At 36.8% G+C, this 12,821-nt stretch overlaps 1 protein-coding gene across 5 annotated transcripts in view; it reads left to right on the plus strand.

The window, feature by feature from the left end:
* The window catches only part of UMAD1 (UBAP1-MVB12-associated (UMA) domain containing 1), a 79,374-nt gene extending 69,254 nt beyond the window's left edge, over positions 1–10,120 (plus strand). For all 5 annotated transcript variants that reach the window (XM_017817766.1, XM_017817765.1, XM_017817767.1 and 2 more), the window contains one exon: positions 7,257–10,120. In XM_017817766.1, the coding sequence (XP_017673255.1) occupies positions 7,257–7,499 (243 nt within the window). In that variant the 3' untranslated portion in view covers positions 7,500–10,120. The remainder of the gene's footprint in view (positions 1–7,256) is intronic.
* Positions 10,121–12,821: the final 2,701 nt, after the last annotated feature.

A 12,821-nucleotide genomic window follows, 5' to 3' on the forward strand; every position in this document is an offset into this window, starting at 1 on the left:
CAAATTGTTCTTATAGGGGATTGAGTAAAAATAGAACCTTCATCTTGTACTGGCTTGAGATTACAAAATTAAACAAAATTAACAAAAAAAATCCCAGTGTTTTTCTTCTAGGATGAACAAATGAGATAGTTGGTTTAGACATTAGATATGAAGTCTTTTGTGGTACTTAAGAATACTTTTCAGGGTAGAATTACATTCTGTAAGTTCATAAATAAAGCTCACAAGCATCTCTAGTATTTACTAGGATAATTTAACTAACACACTTTAACTGTGGAACACTCAGAGTATCCAGAGTTCAAATGACAATTTTGCAGTTCTTACCCTCTGCAGAGAGTAACAGTTTTATAGCTGTTTGAGAGGGCAAGAAGCACATAGTAATTACAGCAAGTTTATTCTACATTCAAATTATAGAATTGTTCCTATAATTACACTTTTTTAATTGCTTTAATGTCAGTAAGGATGTACAGATATACGTTGTTATTGATACTTAAAGTGTGGTTTAGCAAAGATTCCGCTACTGTTCTTTGCAGGCCAGGATACCCCGTCAGGAGCTTTGCTGTAATAACAAAAAACTGTAGAATGTCAGAAATACTTTTCATCATTTCTTTAGAATTTTTTCTTTAAGATTTTAGTGACATTAACCTGACCTTGATTCCATTCTAATCTAACAAAGAGCTGAAAAGCATGTTTTAGAGGAGAAAGAAAAATGTCTAAAATATATGTCCCAAATCAGTAAAAATATTCTTAAATGCTTATTTAAAAATCTGACTCTGTTTTGCTCTGAACAGCAATAAAACAAATTTGTACAGGTAGCAGGAGCTCTTGAAGAAAGACAAATCACTGCTGTATTACAGAATGAGAGGCATAAGAAGCTTGGAAACAAGAGCCCAAAGCAAATGGGAAAGCTGATTGCCATTGATAACCATTCTTTGCTTCTGAAAGCCTCTGGAAGGTCTCAGTCTTAGCCTGAAGCTTTCGGCCTGTAGGTGTGCTCTGTTGCAAACCCTGACAACACCAGTCTTTGACCAGTATAACAATCCCAGCCATTGCATTTCTGTTAAGAAAGCAAGTAACCAGAAGGTGTTTGGATATAGCAACAATCTACTGCAAGATCTCCAGCACTTCTTACATCTAATTTTGCTCTCCCAGCGAGGAGTAACTTTTTTCTTGAGTCTCTGGAGGAGATGCTGACTAAACTTTTGAATGAGCCTCAAAAGAAGAGCTGCTCTCGTTATTCACATGTGGTTTTCTGAACCATCTCAGAGGCATCTGTATTGTGCTTGTCAAGGTGGTTTTGTTCCCTTCTTACAGTTTGGTAAGGATGTAGGTCACATACTTATTGGTGTCTTGGGGTGTTTTACTGCTAATGTTTTGGTCTGGGTTTTTTTGTGGTGCTTAAAACCTGTCATGTCATGCACTTTCACCACCTCCAGCAAGGTTTTATTGATCCTACTTGGACATCAGAAGGAATTTTTTCATGGAAGGGGTGATTAGACATTGGAATGGATGGCCCAGGGAGGTAGTGGAGTCACCGTCCCTGGAGGTTTTGAGGAAATGATTGGACCTGGCACTTAGTGCCATGGTCTAGTTGACAATGCAGTGAACAGTCAAAGGTTGGACTCAATGATCTTGGAGGTCTTTTCCAACCTAAATGATTCTGTGATTCTCTTCTCTTAGCTTAAATTTTTGGATACAAACCTTGTGAGTCATTTTTCTTTTCCCCTCTGTTCATCTTTGCCATTACCATTCTTATTTGAAAAGTGAATCATTGTCATCAATGGAGATACTAACTCTGGAATTCCTACAGATTTTCTAAGAAGATCCATTGAATACCCTAAAAAGCATGAACTGAAACACAATTGGAAGAACAATCCCATAAGGCAATTTCCATTTCTAGATACATCAAAAAATTACTGCAGAATGCTAAATGAATTCTGAGATATCTTATGATACAATATTTCCTGTAATACCATGAAATTGCCTGAAATAAGGATAATTCTTGTATGTCACCAGTGGCATGGCAGATCTCTGTCATAATTATGATATTGCTGGATATTTACTAAATATTCTGGAAGACTGAAGGTACTGTTTGTTTCTCAAGGCTCTTTTTTAAAGAAAAATGGGTCTGTTTCTGGTAAAAAGACCACCCTTTTTTACAGAAAATACGATTTTTTTTTAATTAATCACTTTTTGATAGAAAACCTTGTTCAATGGTTTGGATGATAATAATGCTAGCACTGATCTTTGATTCTCCTTCAGAGCACTATAAATCCAGCTTCTCAGTACATTGTAAACTATGCATTTTTTCATCTTTACGAGACTCTTGGCAGACTTTATGGTTAATACAAAGACATGCAGCAAATTAGATGTTTTTTAAAGGAAGCTGAAAAACATCTTTTAAAAAAAGAGCAAAAAGGAATAACTTCCTTTAGAGGATAATTTTATACTTTGTTAATTTCAAAATAGCATCTAACACCCTTGCTGCCAGACTGCAATTAGTATCTGGTGGCCAGATACTATATACTGTATATATTTACATTGTGTTTCTTTTATCCCTGTTCATTTGGATTGTAAACCAGGAATGAAGAAGACACCTTGCTTATTTGAATTAAATTTTATTGCCATACCTTATGTAATTTTAACTGATTCTTTTAACTCCCTGGTGTTTGGTGAAACGTAAACCAGTGGATCTTCTCAGTCCATTCAATTAATGTTTCTCATAACAGGATTGTGTGTCATACCATTTGGCAGTGCTTAGTTTAGCTAATGTCCAGATAATATGCTCTGAATGGATTGTATTCTGGATAAGTAAGTTAGACATTTAAGTAGAAACCAGTGTGACTAATGTGGGATATCAAATTCTCTAGGTCTTGCAGTTCTATATATGCTTGAAGAATGCATACATGAAAGCATAAGCCATTTCATAACCTTGACTTTGGTTGCATCACATTGCTTTGTGCTGGTGTTTGCATTGGAAGCAGCTTGGGCGACCTCGGCACCAAGGGGTGACTGATGTTCTCTCTTGGAGTGTCCAGTTCTTCGTTACATTACCACAGGTGCTATGAAAGCCTGCTTCATCGAGGTCTTTTCACTCATGTGGCTTCTCCAGCATATAAATGAAATATGTCTTAGCTCATTTAAAGAATATCTTTATGGTTTGGAAGCACAAAAATATGTCTTGTTTGGTAGAATCTTGCACATGAAGCCAATGTCTAGATATCACTGCAGGAGTGCTCACAAATAGCCCTGCATAGCCAAGGGCTAAAGAGTCATTACTGCCTGTAATGACTGCACTAGGCAGAACTGAAAAATTACTTCTTGAAACCTGAATTCTTCAGGAATGAAACTCTTTTCTTTGTATATAGATACCTAATAGATAATATAATATATGCTATAACACATATGACACACTGTGTACTAGATAAAGGGATGGGCTCCACAATATACAAGGAATTAAATTGAAAATGCAACAAGTCTGCAGCAGCTTATTTTCAGTTAACTTTCCAGGTTAACTTTGGTTAACCCAGGTTTGAGTTTTTCATACTGGACTAACAGATCATCTTCCCTAGGTTTTGTATTTTTCCCATTGCATAATTTGTTGGGATATCAGTCCAATGAAAGTAATATAAAATGTGACTTGTTAAAAATTAAAAAGTGAATTTGAACTTTTTTAGGTTATGAAAAATAGCATTTTTCATGGGAGAGACAGTAGTGGTTTATGTGTGAGACTAAAATAGGAAATCTTGATGCCTTTTCCATTTATGCAGTAAACTGATCTTGTCATATTGGGTCCAAAACCTTCTCATGAGGGGTTGGGTAAAGTGAGACCCAAAGACCATTGGATCTAAGATCATATTGTGGCATTTGTTATACTGACCTGACACTTTTCTTTGTTCTTGACTTATCTGTACAATGTTGCTCTCAGCCATTTCAGGCTTTGTTTATGATAGTATTCAAATAGTAGACTATTAAGAACCTCACTGATAGTAAGCAGAGATGGAGTATGGTAAAATGATACTTGAACAGTAAAATAATTCTAACACAATTCATCCTTCCTTACTGCAGTCTTGCTTTCAAATATGGAGTGGGACTTGGGAACAAGAAAAGCTAGTTCTTGTTCTGTCACTGTCAATACATGTATCTGCTGTGTACAGAAAGGATTTTAATTTCTAGGGCTGCCCCTTTAGCACTATTCTAACAAAAGTAAGGTTTCTGGAAGAAAAAAGAAGATCCAAGATGCTTTGCTCTCTCTCTGATTTTTTTTTCTCTTTTTCAAGTTAGTTTTAACACATGATAGTCTTAATTCTTATTGTAAATCATGTTCATCTGGCTTGTGAGACAATTAAGATATAAACAGGTGTTCATAAAAGTATAATTTGCCAATCAAAATAAACATTAGATTCTAGGGATTTCTGATTATCATCTGAGCAGTGGGAATAGAGAGGATAGTGAGTGAGGGATCATGTTTGCCTGGAATGCAGGAACAGAGGGAGGCTGAAGGGTCTTTGAAGATCTTGTTTAATTGATTCCTCAATGTAACCATGTTTTTCCTTTGGGGCTTTCTGGCTCCACCTCAGATTAATTCATGCACAGTAGAAATTAAGGGAAGTATTTAAGTTTACAGTAGCTACAAATTTAAGTACTTCTTTGAAGTGTCGTGGGGTGTTCTTTCAGATAAATATCATTAACATAAATAAACGTTCTGTGTGTTTGGCAGTGCTTTTTGCAATAGAATATGTCTATAGTGGAAGATATTTGTGAATTTTGTTATGTTGCATACCTTGAGCCTATTTGGCCCTGACAAGAAGGAAGACTTCCCTGTAAGTGTTATCAATGAGCAGCTTGAGAAGCTAGTCTCTCTTTTAATTCAAGAGGTGCTCATCTTCATCTTGGAGATAACTTGTCTATTAGAAAAGTACAAGAGATTTTAGGGGTTTTCCTGAACTTACAGATTTATGGTGCTATTGCCCATGGTTTTTTCTCTCCAAGCTTTGAAAGCTGTAGTAGTAGAACTACGCAGGCCATCTTCCTGACTTCCCTGCTAGCTTTCCTATTTTCCCTGCCCAAAATCAGTAAGGAAAGCCAAAACTTTTCAACTTTATCAACTCTTGCCTCTGCTGTTGCATGTAGCTTTATGAAGAGCTGTTAGCTACTCCTAAGAACAGAGAACTGAGAAAAGGAAAGCAAGGGGAAATAAAGAACATGAAGAAACATCTGTAAACTATAGCTGTAGGAATTATGTAGTACAGACATGCTGGAATTAAAGTAGCTTTAGAGAATATCGCTCCTCTTTTGTCTTGGATCATAACCAGTAAGGTTAGTAGCAGTCATGTAGCAGTCATTCCTTTTAATAAACTTCTTAACCTTCAGAAAACTTACATTATTATCCTGTGATATGATAGTGACAGATCTTGGGAAGTTTATCATATGCTTTAGGTTTCAAATCATTGCAAGTATAAACAAAAGCTTCCAAATGAGTTCAGAGTGTGCAGCACCACTAACCCCTTCTGTCCCACCAGCTTGTGCAGCAGTGTCCTTCCTCCAACACCCAAGATAAGTACTGGCTCTGAACAGGCTTAGATTGGCAAGAGTATCTGTTTCATTGTTGGCACGTTAATAGAAGGTTTAGCGTTGGTTTATCTGTCCTACTAGATGAAATCTTGGGTTGGGTAAAGAATTACTAGTACTCAGGTTATGTTCAAGTCAAATCCAGTCCTTCCTTTGGGAAGGAGATGGAGTGTCTTTTCCCTGGCTAAATGCTTAGCTGTGTTACATACTCCAGGCTAGAAAACACAGTACCCACTGCCATCCCACCACCCAAACTGTCCTTCTGTCAAAAGCAACAACCTGTTCTCTGTAAGAGCCACGATCTGTGACATTCAACTCCAGCATAGGTCAGATGTTGAGCAGCACAACTCCCCTAAAAATCATGGAATAATTTAGGATTAAAGCCATCTCCATACAACTAGATCCGTTTAACTCTTATGATCTGCTGAACACCACATTAGTGTTTAAAGCTTTCGGTGCTCTTCCTTCCCTAATAACAGTATAAGCTTTGGATTTTTCTGTGTGTTTAGTGTGGTGGGTTGAAAGGAAGAAAACAGGACTGCAATCAGAAATTAATTTCTATGTTTGTGCCTCTGACATGACTTGTTAAGCACTTTTGAACAAATTACTAAATATTTCTGTATGTTTGCTGATATAAAATATAAATTCTTATAACAAACATCTTACTCCTAGAGATCAAAGAATCATAGAATGGTTTGGGTTGGAAGGCATCTTAAAGATCATCTAGTTCCAGCCCCCCTGCTGTGGGCAGGGACTCCTTTCACTAGATCAGGTTGCTCAGAGCTTGTTATTGGTCAGGAATGTCATTATAGGTGCCTGATGTGAGAGCTATGACTTAGTTTAGCATTTTATTGCTATAAATAGTAAAACAAGTTGGATTTGATTTCCAGAGGCAGAGTAAACAGTCTTTTCTGTGTTTTTAAAATGGTAAAAGTTTTAGGATAAACACATAATACGGTCCTATTGGCAGGTCAGTATCAAAGCTTACAAGTCTATTGGGTCCAGCATCTGATCAGCTCCAATTTTCTGTAAATTGTGTTGACTTCTTCTGTATGGCAGAGTTTCTTTATTTCATTGTTGTTTTTTGGTTCAGGGGTTGCTGTTGGCTTTTTTTGAAGTTTCAGCTGTGTTTTTCTGTAAAGAACATACTTGGCAATGCATTGCCATATAATGGACAGCCAATTGTGCAATTCTATTTCAAATTGGAAAGCAACGTCATTAATATTTTGAAATAACTGAGATAGGAGTGTTTTTATCATGAAAGTCATGCCTTTGTTGGACAACTCCTGAAAAGGTACAGGGGGAACAAAAGATGGAGCTTCATCAGTTATGAAATGAATTATATGAAGTAATTTCCCCTAAACCAGACTGAACATAATGACAAAAAGTCCACCGGCCATATGGGTTTCATAAGTGCAGAGTAACATTAGGTGGAGATACCTCAGTAATCAGTCCAAAAGATCTATTGTTGGTTTAGCCTTAATTCAGGCCAACCTGAGCCAAAGAATTATATCAATATGTATTGAGAACTGCTATTTTAGATCTACCTGAACTGAACTCTGAATGTGCTTTTATTTATTTTTTTGTTTGTTTTGTTTCCCTTTATTGTAGGTCATTGTGGTTCTAAGTACAAAGCCGTAGTTGCCTGATTTGTGGTGTCTAAATGTCTGTTCTTCTGTTCTCTTCAGAGATCGCAGTTGACTGTACCAAGTGCAGAGGTGGGAAATCAAAGGAGTCAAAATTTGGAAAGCAGCCCTTTCATGTCAGACCTGCTGAGCGACGTACCCTTTGCCCTAGCACCACACGTGTTAGCAGTGCAGGGCACCCACAGTGACGTTCCTGACCGATTGCTCACCTACGACATCAATGATAATTTATCAAGATTTTGGTATGACTTTACCCTTGAAAATTCAGTGCTTTGTGATCCATGATGTTTTCTTTATTTTCTCTGCCTCTGTCGAGGAATAAGTCTTAAAGGGAAGATCAAGACTTATTTGGATCGACTTAATATTTTGGGGGCCTGCCACTGGTGTATCAAATGGATTGTTATTCACAACTGTGATATATTTCTTAGCTTTAAATGATGTGTAACTTAATATGTTAAATATTCTATTTATCCTCAAAGAAATCAAGCAACTGTTTCAGCCCGAGTAGGAGACTGGCTATTGATATCTACTTCCAATGTGTAGGCTGCAGACACGAACATTTCATAACTTTAGAGGAAGGCTAGCACTGTTTTGTTTCTTCACTCAGTTACCAAATACATAGCTCCTGTTACATGTGTTGAGATCAGCTCTGATTTTGTACAGATAGAAACCAATATTAACGCCAAAGCAATGCTGCTCTGCAGTACTGGACAGACAACTTTTCTGTGAAACCGAGTTTTAAAACTCAGAGTTAGTTATGAGTCCTTAAATAATCTTGAAGACTTAATAGGATTAAACTTAAAAATTAGTTAAAATTGGTTAAACTTACCAATTTTAAAATGAAAATCAGTTGCTTCCTTCCCTTTTCCAGTAGATGGTATTTTGTCCGTCTCATTTTGTGCCTGCCTAGAGAAGTCCTCCCCGCCTGCCTGTTGGCTGCTGTTTGTTCTCATTACCACATGTGTTCCTGATTTATATACAGATCAGCTTTTCCATTTTAACCTCTTTGCCCCCTGAAGAAGGAAATCTCAGGACACGTACTTTTAATGGTCACACCCTTCTTTTTTTAATTTGTGTGCCAGAGATACAGATGGCAATGTTTAACAACAGGAAAACATTACATTGTTTCTTATCCAACTAAATTAAACTGCTAAGTACCTAAACATGCATTCTCACAGACCACTGTGTCCCTGCTCGCAAGCTTTGAGCATGTTTTTCCTGACCAACACCAGAGTTGCTGTTTCACGAGCAACAGCTCTCTGATGTAACGTCACAGTTTGTGATGAAGAATGATCTGTGGCACACAAAAGACTACACTGGTTTTCTCTCTTGGGGTGCAATATTTATATTGTGCCAAATGTTAGTGGATATTTTCTTGTATTTTCTATGCTCTGTGGTAGCTTAAAATACATATATTTTCAGACTTGCATCCTCTTACAGTATTTGAGATAAGTACTGTAAATGATGAAGAAATTATATTGTGAATATATCTTAGGTTGTTAAATATTCATGGTTTAGATTTTTTTTAATGTATGTATTTAATATTTTTGACAGCTATGTTCTTAAATGTTTTGAAGATATTGTTTTAGGGAGCGTATCTGTGCTGCACTACAATAAAAAGATGCTAAAAAATAGTGAGTTATTTTTTATGTGTGAGAGTTACCATGTGGTTTCATCTGTATTGTTTACTACAGCCATGACCATTCAGCTTTCATGGGAACTTGAACTTGAAAATTCTTGAAAATCTTTTCAGTCTCATTTAAAAAATGGGGTCCTTCTAATAAATTATATCACACTTTCATCTGGTGGATTCTGTGTGCTGTGCTGGTGACTTGTGATGGCTTAGGAGGCGTCCCTAATACTGCTTTGAGGATAGTGTGGCTGGGAGCTGGGAAGTACTAAGGCCTCTTAGAAGGAACAATTAATTTACAGAGTTGTTCAGAACTGTCTTGTGTGCTGAATTTTCTAGTTAATGCATACCTTAAGCACTAATTTTATTTTTAATTATTATTTTATATCTAATAGTTAAAATATGGCTTGTTCTGCAAATAGTATGTTTCCGTTCAAGTTATCTATTTTGAATCTGAAATGTTTATGCAGCTCAGCTAGTCTAGAAGCAGAATTGTAAAGCACTGTTGAAGACCAAACAAACTCACAATACTTGTTCTTTCTTTGCTAGCTGACTTGGCATGTAATTTTTTGCATTCATTTTTTTGCCTAAAGTTAGATGATTTATCTAAATAATTACAACTTGTCAGATTTGAGCTCTGTTACACTCACAAGTACCCCTTCAAAAGAAAAAGAGAGACAAAGGAGAGTAGGGAGGAGGTTGTATTCAGCAGGAAGAGAAATGTGGGTGGTAGATTAAAACTTGGCCTTCACCCTTAATCATCTTCCATAAAGGGTAAGAGTAGCAAGGGTACTAGTAATGGCCAAGGGTACTGGGAATGTGTCTTCTGACTGCTCTTTAGCAAGAGCTGAGGCTCAAACACCTCTCTTGCCTGAGATCATCCATAAAAGTCAATTGAAGTCTTATTGCATCCAGACAGTGAAGGTGAATTTCTTCCCACTGGGACAAGAAAAAGAATACATTTAAACTGTTATAAATTAGTAAGATTTATGACTACTACTATTTGTCCACTAATAACATGAAGATGGCACAAAATCTTCAAAACATTAAAGATTTCGAAGAGTCTCAGTTCACAAAAGATGTGAATTGCTTGTGTAGGATATGTTTGACATCATACACTGATTATTGCATAGCATATGTGTGAATATATGTGTATCTGTCACTACCAACAAATACTGGATGGTTCTATGTATTGTTATTCAAACCTTTGACTACGGATGAAGGAATATAGTTAATTTTAAAAAAATAATTAAAAACTATTAATAAAATCAATATCAAAACAATAAACCACCTTGGCTCTCCTTTCTGTATGTTCTGTATATAATAATCAGACCATGAATAGAACTGTTTGCTTTGTGTTATGCATATATATGTAAATTATTTTGACAGAACAGAAAGAAATTTAATAGCTAATGTCATTAACATCAGAATTACAACAGACTGCCAACTCTAGGACTAATAATGAAAGATTGAGGTGTGTTCCTGTGCCTCCTTTGTTAAATATTTAGAGTTACTTTAGTTCATGGGAGAATTTGAGCTTCATTTGCCATTCTCTACATTTTCCTTGCAAAAGGTGTACTCTGTGTTGTGTGATAGTTTTCTTATTGAACTTTTTAATAAGTCAAACCTAAAAAGACTCTTATTATTTTCTCTGGAAAGGTTGTAAATACAGGCTCTGGAAAAGTGTAATTTGAAATGTAGAAAAAGGGGAGTGAAGCTCACATGTTCAAAGGTAAATCAAAGAATAATTGCATCCAGAACAGCCTGACAGAAGGCTTAGTGGGAGCTGGTCCCTACAGAGAACTCCCTAGTGACAAATGCAGCAATGGAACCAGACAATGCCACGTCTGGCAGGTCAGGCAGTGATTACAGATCCAGTTTCTGCTCTTTTCTCTAAAGTATGATCCAAACCCTGATATGACAGTCAGCAAATATACACTTGTGCGGTCACAGAGGAGAGGTTTTGACCTAAAGCAACTAAAGGAAAAAGGCAAAGAGCACATTCACCACAGCAATTACAGTATCTCGAAATAACACACAGGTTTTTGCATTTTTAGCTGGAGAACCTGTTATGTTCACAAAAGCACTATAGCAGCCTCTTGGGCGAGATGAGCAAGTTGTTCTGAACAATAGCATAAAACTTGAGCTTGAGAAACTGTCCTCATCCTCACAACCACCCTTTTTTAATGACACAATAATTCATCTTCCTTTGTGTTTTCTCTGCTCAGCCTAGTGAGTATGGAGAGGAACCAGAAATGCAACTCCTAGGGGTATGTAACTACAACTCTTCTGCGGATGACAGGGCAATTCCAGATTAACCAGATTCATTTTCGAAGCCAGAGACTTTCTGTACAGCAAGAAAGAGGCAGAGTATCCTCCTAAAATTCCAAAGGTACACTCCTGTTTGGTGCTGTAGAAGACAAAGGTTTAGTAGCCAAGTTCATTCAGGCCACCTGCTATGCTGCAACTCTTCATCAGCATTAAGCTTGGTGTTCTGTAACAAGCTTGCAAAGTTAGAAAGCAAGTATGTTAGGCCTGATTTCTTCCCATCAATATGGCAAATTCCTTAAACTAAACAAAATTATTGATTTGCCTGTATGCTCCACTGAGACCATGTTCTTTCTCTACCAGAGATAGATATTTGTGTTCTTTGAGTCTCCTGGAGAACTACCTCTTTCTTTTCAGCATCCTTCTTCTGAGAGATGAGTTCCCACAGACAGTTTCTTACCTCTCCTTCTGTCTGAATCACAGCTATCCAGAAGAAGAAGTGTAAGTATTCGCGCTTACTGGAAGGAGAGAAAAATCGCTCCCTTGTTCCTGTTGTGTTGACAGTCAGTTAACTTGGAAGCATTACTGCCCATAGAAAGAAACTGAGATTTCGGTCAATTCATAATTTCAGTAATTTCAGATGCCAAGAGAGTAAGTAAACTTGATCTTCTAGGCATGGCATCTTGCTGTCTGTTTAGTTCTGGAGCATACATTTTAGATTCTACATAGAGGTACATGAAGTTTTTCTTGACACTACCTGATGCTAATGAGTAAGACTGGTCCAATTCTCCAGCATGTGCTGCTGGGCTGGCTGAATGATCTAAAAAGGAGTAAGATCCAAAGCACTACTTTGACCTCTGTGTGGAGAATTTTTTTCCTCCATGTATAAATATTTTTAAGCATTAAGAACTCCTAAAAAACAAACGCTTTAAACTTTGTTTTCTGAAGCATATTAATGGAGAGTTTTTCTACATTTTTCTACAGTTTTTCTACATGTTTTTCTACATTGCAATAGACCTTGACTAATCCTGGATGTAAATCAGTATTATGCCCCTTAGTCTGTTTTGTGTACATGTAGTAGACAGCACAGTGGTCCCTAATGATTAAAGCCTCTGTTCATTAACAAAAGTAAGGGGAGAGTAATGATAGATCACATACTCTTTTAAACATCAGAGAAAATACTTCTTTTTAGTCTGCAGCTTTCCATGTAGTAGCCTTTCTAAACAGTGTTCTACTCCAAAAACCAGTCAGTGAATATTTCATTAAAGTTTATTTTCTGACACAGTATCAGAGTAGCTCGAAGAGCTTTGCTGTATCACAGCTCAGTGTTTTGTCAAATGCATCCCTTCTGCAGAAGCAAAAGTCTGAGCCAGCTGCATGGTTCATAAAATAAACCAGAAGTTGTAAAGCTTTCAGCAGGTTATGATGAGATATTGAAGAAGCCTTTTTTTAATTCTGTAGCAAAAGAGAGTATCTAGTGATGGAGTGGAAGTTATGGTGACCCCAGAAGGATGCAGCAGCTGTAGACCAGAGACAAGAGAGGGCTTAGTTCTGTCAGCCAATTCAATTCACTTTTCCTTGCTGCAAAGATAAAATAAACTCTTGAGATCAAAGATCTAATTTACAAGGCTATCCTCTCGTCAGTTGACACATGTACTTCAATAACAGAACATGAAAGAAACTGCTCACAAGCAAACAAACAAAAAAAA

The sequence above is a fragment of the Lepidothrix coronata genome, unplaced genomic scaffold (genome assembly GCF_001604755.1).
Source record: "Lepidothrix coronata isolate B3197 unplaced genomic scaffold, Lepidothrix_coronata-1.0 Scaffold62, whole genome shotgun sequence".
Lineage (NCBI taxonomy): Eukaryota > Metazoa > Chordata > Aves > Passeriformes > Pipridae > Lepidothrix > Lepidothrix coronata.